The sequence below is a fragment of the Labrus bergylta genome, chromosome 16 (genome assembly GCF_963930695.1).
Source record: "Labrus bergylta chromosome 16, fLabBer1.1, whole genome shotgun sequence".
NCBI lineage: Eukaryota > Metazoa > Chordata > Actinopteri > Labriformes > Labridae > Labrus > Labrus bergylta.
The window spans coordinates 5,685,074-5,697,711 of NC_089210.1; the positions used below are offsets into that span (position 1 = coordinate 5,685,074).

General features: G+C 39.9%; 1 protein-coding gene and 1 pseudogene across 1 annotated transcript; both read left to right on the forward strand.

Annotated features, from left to right (window-relative positions):
• Positions 1-417: 417 nt before the first annotated feature.
• Positions 418-4,209, forward strand: LOC136183038 (uncharacterized; annotated as a pseudogene).
• Positions 4,210-7,810: 3,601 nt separating this feature from the next.
• LOC109975259 (apolipoprotein L5-like) lies at positions 7,811-11,582 on the forward strand. The gene is given in 4 exon segments (XM_029275634.2): positions 7,811-8,406; positions 8,495-8,614; positions 9,396-10,302; positions 10,304-11,582. Coding segments are annotated over 4 exon segments (1,578 nt in total). The 5' UTR covers positions 7,811-7,900; the 3' UTR covers positions 10,349-11,582.
• The last annotated feature ends 1,056 nt before the right edge of the window (positions 11,583-12,638 follow it).

The window sequence follows — 12,638 nt, forward strand, 5'->3', positions numbered from 1 at the left end:
AACCACAAACTGCAAGACAGTGCAACACTTGCATTAACAGTATAAACACTATAACGACTCAAGTTACTTTTAAGAAGAGAAAGGCAAAGATACAAGACTGTGTACATCATTTTTGTCCTGAGTCAAGGGACTACCTATCCCACAATCCCTTGCGAATTATATAATTTCTTCTGCAGCAAAAGTAGTGGATTTATTATACAAGTAAACATTTTTACATACGAGTTCACCTTTTTTCTCCTTCAAGTTCTCACATCACATTCTACAAGCTCTCCTATTTTGCAACATATCAACCTTCATAGATGCAAGCCTTTTTTTCGACAGGGGCGTTTTTAATAAAAAGTATGATCTATAGTTTCTATTTTCATTTTAGAGCCCAGTAAAGTTACAGAAGACAGCAGCATAAAGAGAGGCAACAGGATGTCCGCGTCAAGGTAAGGAACCCTGCAGCTGTTACTACTGTTGCACAGGAAATTATAAATACATGCCACTGCAAGCAGAAAAGAAAACTGTACGTTGAGATACAACGAGCTGCCTTCAAGTGTTTGATTTTTGTGTGTTTCTTTAAATGTTGAAGACGCAATCAATTTTGTTTTTAAAATGTTGTGAAGTTGTTCAGACGAGAATGATGCGACATTTTATTGTTCTTTTAACCCCCAGTGCACAACATGCATCTAGCCTACAGTACGTGATCCTTTTGAGTTTATTTTTCACACTGACTTAAAGGTCCTAATTTTATATATATATATATATTTACTATTCAGGACGACAAACAGTGGGAGAGCATGTCCTAAATTTCAGCTTTTAATTATGTAACTTAATGTAAATAAACTTGGGGGTTTATTTCTGATTTAATTGAATCAACTGATAGCTTTGCAATATCCCAAATGCTGCCTTATTAGAGCATGAATAATGTCTTCTGAAACTTTGAAGTCATTTAACAGCGAGAACAGTTTTGTCACTGACTTTTTTTATGCGCTTTGGCGACATCTGGTGGACATATTGTGCAACTTCAAACAAACAAAAACAAAAGCCCTGAGAAAAGTTATGCATGGAAAAAAACTAGACTACACTGGGTTGATTGGTTTCCCTTTTCATACAGAAAGGAGCTCCAGAAGGCCTTGTTGCGCTACACTGCAGACACCCTCATCCACATCCACACAGTGAGAGGATTCTGTGAGAGGGCCCCTGAATGGATGCTAGGGAGGGAGTCAGAGTTAAATATGATGAGGGACATCAAGGACAGGGCTGACGGCATCGACCTAAACATCAGCCATGTTAGCCAGTCAGAGAAAAAAGGAAAAGCCTTTCTTGAGTACATGACGAGCAAGGTGACACAGGTGACCGCAAAGAACAGGTTGGAAGAGCTGGAGAAGGAGCTGGCTGCTGTGCTGAAGGACACTCTGATGGAACTGGAGAAGCTCCACTGTTTCCTGGATGCGGTAGAGAAGCTGGCAGTCACCTCACTTCATGTGTTCGTGGAGGGGAGGCAGGTGGTGTTACACCTGCCAGAGGGGGTCGGCCTCGATCATGTTCAGGATGTGATCGCTGCTGCACGGTTGGTCTGCCATCTGCTCGTTGAGTTTAAAAGAGATGCAATGGTCTTCTTCCAGCCCAAACTGCAGAATGTGGAAGTGCTGGCGTATCAGCTGGACAAATACATCCAGACCACCCAGAGGATCTGTGGGCTGTTGGAGAAAAGGTAAACCGTCATTCCTTAAAAGAAAATCTTAATTTATTTCTAAATAGAAGTCGGTTTCAGTGAGTAAATATAATTGTGTCTTTAAAAGCACTTCCAGTGACTTCGACCTGAACATGATCAAGAAATCTGCAGTAGACCTGGATTTGGATTTATCAGAAGACGACATGGAGAGGATGCTCGATTATATCAATCAACTGGATGACATCAGGTTAGCAGCATCATTCCATATGTATGCATTCTGGTCATTTAAGTAATACAGTCAGGGTATACTCAGGATACACAATAGGTGGCCCAAGATAACGTTGATATCATGATATCACAGCGATTCTGCAATAATTGATAAATTGTAAGAAAATCATAAAATTATCCATGATGATATCTAACTAATTGGAGATGACAAAATGAGCCTTCAAAGGTAAAATGCAGGATTAATGTATTTATTCACTGCCATTTGGTGTTATGTTCGCCTCATATCAGGCTTCATCTTTTCAACACTCTTGTAGCCCACTGTCAACTTCTTTGGTCAGCTAAACTGTTCATGTTTCCCTTATTTATGTCTTAAATACCACCATGATGAGTAATGAAGTCGTCTTTATTTAAAGCTCCTTAATTAAAACATTTTAATATCGACATTGTGCATCTTCAGTTAGATAACTGTACCCCTCGCTTCAGTTTGACAGTTTTTTGCCGTTGTGATATTTTGCTGTTAACGTTGCTTATGATCGTGCATGAACTGTACCGTGCCAAATCACACCTCTCCGAAGCGTGCCATGGCCAAGTAAGTGTACCGTGCTTGAGCACGGCATGGAGCGGTCACACTGGTCAAACAAACTGGACTTTAGAGGTGAAGCGTGCTTGGGCACGGTACAGAATGCCAGTGTGACCGCGCCCTAAAAACTCTTCACAGGAGCTTTAAAGAGTTCAAGGAGTTAGGACCTCAGTTACAGTTGTGAATTATTTTGTTAAATATCCTTTTATTCATTTCCTCTTTTTCCTCTTCATCAGAATGAACCAGCACTTCTCTTTGGTGTACTTGTTTCATGACTGCTCTGGCTTCCTCGACGAGTTCAGAGATTGTCAACCTCGCCTGCTGCAGTCTCTAGATGGACTGGAGGAGATTGCTGTTCAGCTCGACTCCATGAATAAGGGGGCAAAGATCTCCAGTGTGGTGGGCAGCTCAGTGGGGGCGGTTGGAGGCGTGCTTTCCATCATTGGTTTAGCATTGATTCCTGTAACAGCTGGAGTGTCTCTGGGTCTTACCATGACTGGGATAGGGCTTAGTGTGGGTCAATGGCGTTGTCACTACGGCGACAGAGTTAGGAGTAAACAGTACACAACAAAAGAAAGCCGCTGAGGTCTTCGAGGGGTTCATGAAGGATTTCCAGAGTCTCCAGGATTGTCTGAAGAAAGTCAGCGATCAAACTGACGCCAGAATGGAAGCAAGTCAGACAGATGTAGCCTTGGGAGTGGGCAAGGTGCTTATCAAAGGTGGTGTCATTGTAAGAGGTGTTGATGCACTTGTTGATGCTGGTCAAGCTTTACGGAACGTGCCAAAGGTGGCCGCAGACATCCCAGATATCGGACAGGCAGCAATCAAAGGGCCTCTTGCCTTCTCCCAGTCCGTCAGAGCCGGTCTCATCGGGCTGAATGCTTTTTTTATCGGCATGGATGTCTTCTTCATCTGTAAAGACAGCATCAGTCTGTCCAAAGGCAGCGAGACCGAGGCCTCACAGCTCATCAGAGCCAGAGCGGCACTGTGGCGCTCAGAGATCGACGCCTGGCAGAAAATCCACGACTCCCTGATAGAAGGTCTGCAGAAATCAGAGAAAAACAAAGCTATCCTGGAAACGCCATTTCATCCAGAGTTGGAGAGTGAGCTGAAGATGGAGATGAAGAAACAAAAACAAACGGAAATGGAAATTCCCCCTGATGAAGAGAATGAAAACATGGAAAAGGAAGGAAAAAATTGTGTAATACAGTAGTCTTCAGGGATGATTGGTCTTTTTTTTTTTTTTTTTAGCAACTTGAGCAATAAGATTTGATATCAACTTAATGTATGATCCAACAAAGAAATGATAATTGCACTTTGCTTAAAGATTACTGTTCAGGATCAAACACTGTTAAAATTAAAAATGTATGTAATTATTATGACATTAAGCAACTTTCCATGCCACTTTTCTTCTCGTGAATGTTGGATTTTTTTTTAACCTTTCGCTGAGCCAGATTCATTTTCAAATTGACTTTGCTTTCGGAAGGCATCTTGCAACCCCCCTCACAGTGTACCCCCCCCCCCCCCCCCACTCCTCCCCTAGACAGTTGTCTGTAGGAGAAATCAATACAATTGAATTGTCTCTCCAAAGGGAACTTGAATAAATGGGCCCTTAGCGCTTAAATGTGTGGGCTCATTAAAGGTGAAGTTATACTCATAATTGATATCTTGTGATCATATAACCATTTCATGTTTTTGTAAACCTAATTATTGAATAAAAAAAGAATCCCTGAGAACTCCACATCATTTTGTTCTTCCTTTATTCATATATATACACTACCAGTCAAAAGTTTGGCCATAATAGTAATATATTATTATCAATAATACAGAACAGTATATTATGATAATATAACTACTGTAAGCTGTCTCTAGGGAACACATACTAATGGAAGGGGTTTTCTTTATTCTAACTATTTTCCACATTTTAGAATAATACAAAAACTATAAAACAATACATAAAAACAATAGAACTAAAAAAACATTTAATTTAATTTTTGTTTAGAAAAGAAATGCATACATACGTAGGCATCAACTTCACTATTTCTATTTATTAAGAAACACATGTCAAGCTTTTAAGCACAAGCCTTTAGATCAAAATGTACGAAAGAGGATTAGGACCACTGACTTTTTTTTTTAACAGTCGGCCTACTATTAAATGTTGTTACTGCGGAGGAAGAGGATGTGGAGATATGAAAGACTTAACATGGGAGAAGATCCAGATCAATTACAGTGTAGTTACAGCCTATACATTTAGGAAAAGGCAGAATTATTGGCAAGGACATTTGTTAAATTCCATAGTCCTGAAAGTTTGAGTAATGAGGAAAGGAGTGAAAGAGAGGAAAACAATATAAAGAAATGTAGAAGCTTTGCAGGATGAGAGGGATGATGATTCAATATGTTGTTGACTTTATTTAACAGAACTGTATCAAGCTTTGAATAAATATAGAAAAACATCACCATGGAAGAGATCAGGTCAGTGACTGTTTGTTAATCAAATCAAGTGATAAGGGCAAATAAATATTTACATTTATTTAAAATAATAAGATATGGGAAGAGGGATGTTTACCCTCCCATTGGAAAGAGTCATGAATTGTCCCCAAATGCAAACCAGGCAATGATTCAAGTTCAGCAGAAAGTCATAAACCAATTGTATTGACATCTTGTGTAGGGAAAAACTATGAAAACAATGATACATGAATGATTCAAATCTAATGTAGAGAGTAAGGGACTTTTAAAGGATTACCAAAGTGGATTTAGGACACGTTTAGGTTTACCAGGTCTGTCCGGCAGCCTGCCCCACCACCTGATCCATCTCGCCTCCAGGTGGGAATCAGCTGCTGACAGCTCTGGCTCCTCTCTTCACTGGAGTGTCGAGATGTGAAGATATAACTACACAGTCCATCATCGATCTTCAATCTGAGTTGTTACGGTACCAGGTACACTTACGATCATCCCAGTACACAACAAAAGAAAGACACTTATGAATGTAGGCCTACGTGGGTGTGACGAGATGAAAACGAAACCAAACACAGGGGCGTCATGTGAAGTTTTTTTCTACGGAGCTTTTCAATATAAAGTGTGATCTCTAGTCTCTATTTTCATTTTAGCCACGCAGATAAAATGAAGAGAGCCCAGTAAAGTTACAGAAGACAGCAGCATAAAGAGAGGCAACAGGACTTCAAGGTAAGGAACCCTGCATCTGTTACTACTGTTGCATCGGAAATTATAAATACATGCCATCGCAAGAATAAAAGAAAACAGTACGTTGAGATACAACGAGCTGCCTTCAAGTGTTTGATTTTTGTGTGTTTCTATAAATGTTGAATACGCATTAAAAACATTTCATTTCATTTTTGTTTAGAAAAGAAATGCATACATACACAGGCATGAACTTCTATTTATTAAGAAACACATGTCAAGCATTTAAGTACAAGCCTTTAAATCAAAACGAACGAAAGAGGATTAGGGCCACTGACATTTGTTTTGTTTATTTGGTGGGGGGGGGGGGGGGGTGGTTGACTTTTTTTGTCATTTTTATTTTTTTATTTGGACTTTTTCTCCTCAGAATTCAGACTTTAATTTAAGAAGTTTGAGATTAAGATCAGAATTCTAAAAGTCAGTCGGTGTTGAGGAGTAAAGAGGTTTTTTTGCGTATGGGAGAGTGAGTGAGGAGATAACGGACCGGGAGGGGAGTCTTCTCCGTTTGCCCGTTTAACACTTACATGATTTGAATTATACTTTTCTCGAGACTCAGAAAACGAAACCATTATTTCCAGACTGAGTTTGGTCCATCGGTAAAAACGGAGATTATTGGAGTGGGGTTGTTGGTGAGAGGAGTGTGATTAGGGAATTTAGGACAGACCATTCCCCTCAGTGAAAATGTGCAAGAGCTGCAGAAAGTTATGAGAGAAGGACCAGTGACAGTAAATCAGGCGGCTGCATATGAATGTTGACATGTTGCAAAATAGGAGAGCTTGTAGAATGTGATGTGAGAACTTGAAGGATAAAAAAAGTGAACTTTGTATGTAAAAATGTTTACTTGGATAAAAAAAATCCGCGAATCTGCGCTGCTTGAGTTTTGCAACACATTTTGTGAGACGTCTGTAGCAAAATAAATTTGTACTTGTAGAAATGCCCTCCCCCCCTTCCCCCTCGCTGTGTCTGCGTGTGGGGGGAATTGGCCAATGAGAAGTTAATTTCCAGTTGATGCACTTTATGTATTCACCACAACCACAAACTGCAAGACGGTGCAACACTTGCATTAACAGTATAAACACTATAACGACTCAAGTTACTTTTAAGAAGAGAAAGGCAAAGATACAAGACTGTGTACATCATTTTTGTCCTGAGTCAAGGGACTACCTATCCCACAATCCCTTGCGAATTATATCGTTTCTTCTGCAGCAAAAGTAGTGGATTTTTTTATACAGGTAAAAATTTTTACATACGAGTTCACCTTTTTTCTCCTTCAAGTTCTCACATCACATTCTACAAGCTCTCCTATTTTGCAACATATCAACCTTCATAGATGCAAGCCTTTTTTTCGACAGGGGCGTTTTCAATAAAAAGTATGATCTATAGTCTCTATTTTTATTTTAGAGCCCAGTAAAGTTACAGAAGACAGCAGCATAAAGAGAGGCAACAGGATGTCCCCGTCAAGGTAAGGAACCCTGCATCTGTTACTACTGTTGCACAGGAAATTATAAATACATGCCACTGCAAGCAGAAAAGAAAACTGTACGTTGAGATACAACGAGCTGCCTTCAAGTGTTTGATTTTTGTGTGTTTCTTTAAATGTTGAATACGCAATCAATTTTGTTTTTAAAATGTTGTGAAGTTGTTCAGACGAGAATGATGCGACATTTTATTGTTCTTTTAACCCCCAGTGCACAACATGCATCTAGCCTACAGTACGTGATCCTTTTGAGTTTATTTTTCACACTGACTTAAAGGTCCTAATTTTTATATATATATATATATATATATATTTACTATTCAGGACGACAAACAGTGGGAGACCATGTCCTAAATTTCAGCTTTTAATTATGTAACTTAATGTAAATAAACTTGGGGGTTTATTTCTGATTTAATTGAATCAACTGATAGCTTTACAATATCCCAAATGCTGCCTTATTAGAGCATGAATAATGTCTTCTGAAACGTTGAACTCATTTAACAGCGAGAACAGTTTTAGCACTGTGATTTTCTTATGCGCTTTGGCGACATCTGGTGGACATATTGTGCAACTTCAAACAAACAAAAACAAAAGCCCTGAGAAAAGTTATGCATGGAAAAAAACTAGACTACACTGGGTTGATTGGTTTCCCTTTTCATACAGAAAGGAGCTCCAGAAGGCCTTGTTGCGCTACACTGCAGACACCCTCATCCACATCCACACAGTGAGAGGATTCTGTGAGAGGGTCCCTGAATGGATGCAAGAGAGGGAGTCAGAGTTAAATATGATGATGGACATCAAGGACAGGGCTGACGGCATCGACCTAAACATCAGCCATGTTAGCCAGTCAGAGAAAAAAGGAAAAGCCTTTCTTGAGTACATGAAGAGCAAGGTGACACAGGTGACCGCAAAGAGCAGGTTGGAAGAGCTGGAGAAGGAGCTGGCTGCTGTGCTGAAGGACACTCTGATGGAACTGGAGAAGCTCCACTGTTTCCTGGATGCGGTAGAGAAGCTGGCAGTCACCTCACTTCATGTGTTCGTGGAGGGGAGGCAGGTGGTGTTACACCTGCCAGAGGGGGTCGGCCTCGATCATGTTCAGGTGGTGATCGCTGCTGCACGGCTGGTCTGCCCTCTGCTCGTTGAGTTTAAAAGAGATGAAATGGTCTTCTTCCAGCCCAAACTGCAGAATGTGGAAGTGCTAGCGTATCAGCTGGACAAATACATCCAGACCACCCAGAGGATCTGTGGACTGTTGGAGAAAAGGTAAACCGTCATTCCTTAAAAGAAAATCTTAACTTATTTCTAAATAGAAGTCGGTTTCAGTGAGTAAATATAACTGTGTCTTTAAAAGCACTTTCAGTGACTTCGACCTGAACATGATCAAGAAATCTGCAGTAGACCTGGATTTGGATTTATCAGAAGACGACATGGAGAGGATGCTCTATCACATCAATCAACTGGATGATATCAGGTTAGCAGCATCATTCCATATGTATGCATTCTGGTCATTTTAAGTAATACAGTCAGGGTATACTCAGGATACACAATAGGTGGCCCAAGACAACGTTGATATCATGACACAGCGATTCTGCAATAATTGATAAATTGTAAGAAAATCCTAAAATTATCCATGATGATATCTAACTAATTGGAGATGACAAAATGAGCCTTCAAAGGTAAAATGCAGGATTAATGTATTTATTCACTGCAGTTTGGTGTTATGTTCGCCTCATATCAGGCTTCATCTTTTCAACACTGTTGTAGCCCACTGTCAACTTCTTTGGTCAGCTAAACTGTTCATGTTTCCCTTATTTATGTCTTAAATACCACCATGATGAGTAATGAAGTCGTCTTTATTTAAACCTACTTAATTAAAACATTTTAATATCAACATTGTGCACCTTCAGTTAGATAACTGTACCCCTCGCTTCAGTTTGACAGTATATTGCCGTTGTGATATTTTGCTGTTAACGTTGCTTATGATCGTGCATGAACTGTACCGTGTCGAAGCACACCTCTCCGAAGCGTGCCATGGCCAAGTAAGTGTACCGTGCTTGAGCACGGCATGGAGCGGTCACACTGGTCAAACAAACTGGACTTTAGAGGTGAAGCGTGCTTGGGCACGGTACAGAATGCCAGTGTGACTCTTCACAGGAACTTTAAAGAGTTCAAGGAGTTAGGACCTCAGTTACAGTTGTGAATTATTTTGTTAAATATCCTTTTATTCATTTCCTGTTTTCTCTCTTCATCAGGATGAACCAGCACTTCTCTTTGGTGTACTTGTTTCATGACTGCTCTGGCTTCCTCGACGAGTTCAGAGATTGTCAACCTCGCCTGCTGCAGTCTCTAGATGGACTGGAGGAGATTGCTGTTCAGTTCGACTCCATGAATAAGGGGGCAAAGATCTCCAGTGTGGTGGGCAGCTCAGTGGGGGCGGTTGGAGGCGTGCTTTCCATCATTGGTTTAGCATTGATTCCTGTAACAGCTGGAGTGTCTCTGGGTCTTACCATGACTGGGATAGGGCTTAGTGTCACCAGCGGGGTCAATGGCCTTGTCACTACGGCGACAGAGTTAGGAGTAAACAGTACACAACAAAAGAAAGCCACTGAGGTCTTCGAGGGGCTCATGAAGGATTTGCAGAGTCTCCAGGATTGTCTGAAGAAAGTCAGCAATCAAACTGTCGCCAGAATGGAAGCAAGTCAGATAAATGTAGCCTTGGGAGTGAGCAGGGTGCTTGTCAAAGGTGGTTTCATTGCAAGAGGTGTTGATTCACTTGTTGATACTGCCTCTGCTTTTAAAATGTTAAAAAATGAGGAGCTGGTTGTAAGTGCTGGTAAGGTGTTGGCTGAGGAAGGTCAAGCTTTACGGAACGTGCCAAAGGTGGCCGCAGACATCCCAGATATCGGACAGGCAGCAATCAAAGGGCCTCTGGCCCTCACCAAGTCCGCCAGAGCCGGTCTCATCGGGCTGAATGCTTTTTTTCTCGGCATGGATGTCTTCTTCATCTGTAAAGACAGCATCAGTCTGTCCAAAGGCAGCGAGACCGAAGCCTCACAGTTCATCAGAGCCAGAGCGGCACTCTGGCGCTCAGAGATCGACGCCTGGCAGAAAATCTACGACTCCCTGACAGAAGGTCTGCAGAAATCAGAGAAAAACAAAGCTATCCTGGAAACGCCATTTCATCCGGAGTTGGAGAGTGAGCTGAAGATGGAGATGGAGATGGAGATGAAGAAACAAAAACAAACGGAAATGGAAATTCCCCCTGATGAAGAGAATGAAAACATGGAAAAGGAAGGAAAAAATTGTGTAATACAGTAGTCTTCAGGTATGATTGGCCTTTTTTCTTTTTTTTTAGCAACTTGAGCAATAAGATTTGATATTAATTTAATGTATGATCCAACAAAGAAATGATAATTGCACTTTGCTTAAAGATTACTGTTCAGGCTCAAACATTGTTAAACTGAAGACTTGATGAATGTATGTAATTATTATGACATTAAGCAACTTTCAGTGCCACTTTTATTCTCGGGAATGATGTATTTTTTTTTAACCTTTTGCTGAGCCAGATTCATTTTCAAATTGAATTTGTTTTTGGAAGGCATCTTGCAACCCCCCTCACAGTGTACCCCTCCGTGTTTCCCGACCCCCTCTTTGTGAACCCCTGGTATAAGCCGCAATTCATCTTTGAAAAAGCAATTGATGTGTGGAAAAAAAGTTGGTTGATATTGCAGACTACTTTTTAATATGACTAACAATTACTATGACATTCGGTGGTGGAGGAAAAAAAAACAAAAAAACATTCAAATTGACATAACTTAATACATTTATGAGAACAGAGGCCGCTCATGCAGCATCTTCTCCTTGGATAGGAGGGAGACTGTTAGTGTCAACATGGTATAAAGGAATAAACTCTCTTTTTTTAGACCAGGAAAGGAGAAAGACTCTTGTGACAGGTGCAGGGAAACTCGTGTGAGTCTGTCTGCACATGCTCATGAATATGTATTTAAACTTATTCTCACACACACACACACACATCATTGAAAGTACAACAGCAGAAGAAATTGTGGGCGGGTTCTGAAACCCACTGGAACGCCTTCATTCTCTGCTCAGAGGAATAAATACCACTACATGCAACAGAAAGACTTTTTTACTCGTTTTGATCATTTTGGTGTAGCTCCGAGAAAGACCTGGGGCAGTCTGTGGATCTCAGCTGAGGATGCCCATCTTTCTATGAAGACTAGACAGTTGTCTGTAGGAGAAATCAATACAGTTGAATTGTCTCTCCAAAGGGAACTTGAATAAATGGGCCCTTAGCGCTTAAATGTGTGGGCTCATTAAAGGTGAAGTTATACTCATAATTGATATCTTGTGATCATATAGCCATTTCATGTTTTTGTAAACCTAATTTTTGAATAAAAAAAGAATCCCTGAGAACTCCACATCATTTTGTTCTTCCTTTATTCATATATATACACTACCAGTCAAAAGTTTGGCCATAATAGTAATATATTATTATCAATAATACAGAACACTATATTATGATAATATAACTACTGTAAGCTGTCTCTAGGGAACACATACTAATGGAAGGGGTTTTCTTTATTCTAACTATTTTCCACATTTTAGAATAATACAAAAACTATAAAACAATAAATAAAAACAATAGAACTAAAAAACATTTCATTTAATTTTTGTTTAGAAAAGAAATGCATACATACGTAGGCATCAATTTCACTATTTCTATTTATTAAGAAACACATGTCAAGCTTTTAAGCACAAGCCTTTAGATCAAAATGTACGAAAGAGGATTAGGACCACTGACTTTTTTTTTTAACAGTCGGCCTACTATTAAATGTTGTTACTGCGGAGGAAGAGGATGTGGAGATATGAAAGATCCAGATCAATTACAGTGTAGTTATAGCCTATACATTTAGGAAAAGGCAGAATTATTGGTAAGGACATTTGTTAAATTCCATAGTCACGAAAGTTTGAGTAATGAGGAAAGGAGTGAAAGAGAGGAAAACAATATAAAGAAATGTAGAAGCTTTGCAGGATGAGAGGGATGATGATTCAATATGTTGTTGACTTTATTTAACAGAACTGTATCAAGCTTTGAATAAATATAGAAAAACATCACCATGGAAGACATCAGGTCAGTGACTGTTTGTTAATCAAATCAAGTGATAAGGGCAAATAAATATTTACATTTATTTAAAAATAATAAGATATGGGAAGAGGGATGTTTACCCTCCCATTGGAAAGAGTCATTAATTGTCCCCAAATGCAAACCAGGCAATGATTCAAGTTCAGCAGAAAGTCATAAACCAATTGTACTGACATCTTGTGTAGGGAAGAACTATGAAAACAATGATACATGAATGATTAAAATCTAATGTAGAGAGTAAGGGACTTTTAAAGGATTACCAAAGTGGATTTAGGACACGTTTAGGTTTACCAGGTCTGTCCGGCAGCCTGCCCCACCACCTGATCCATCT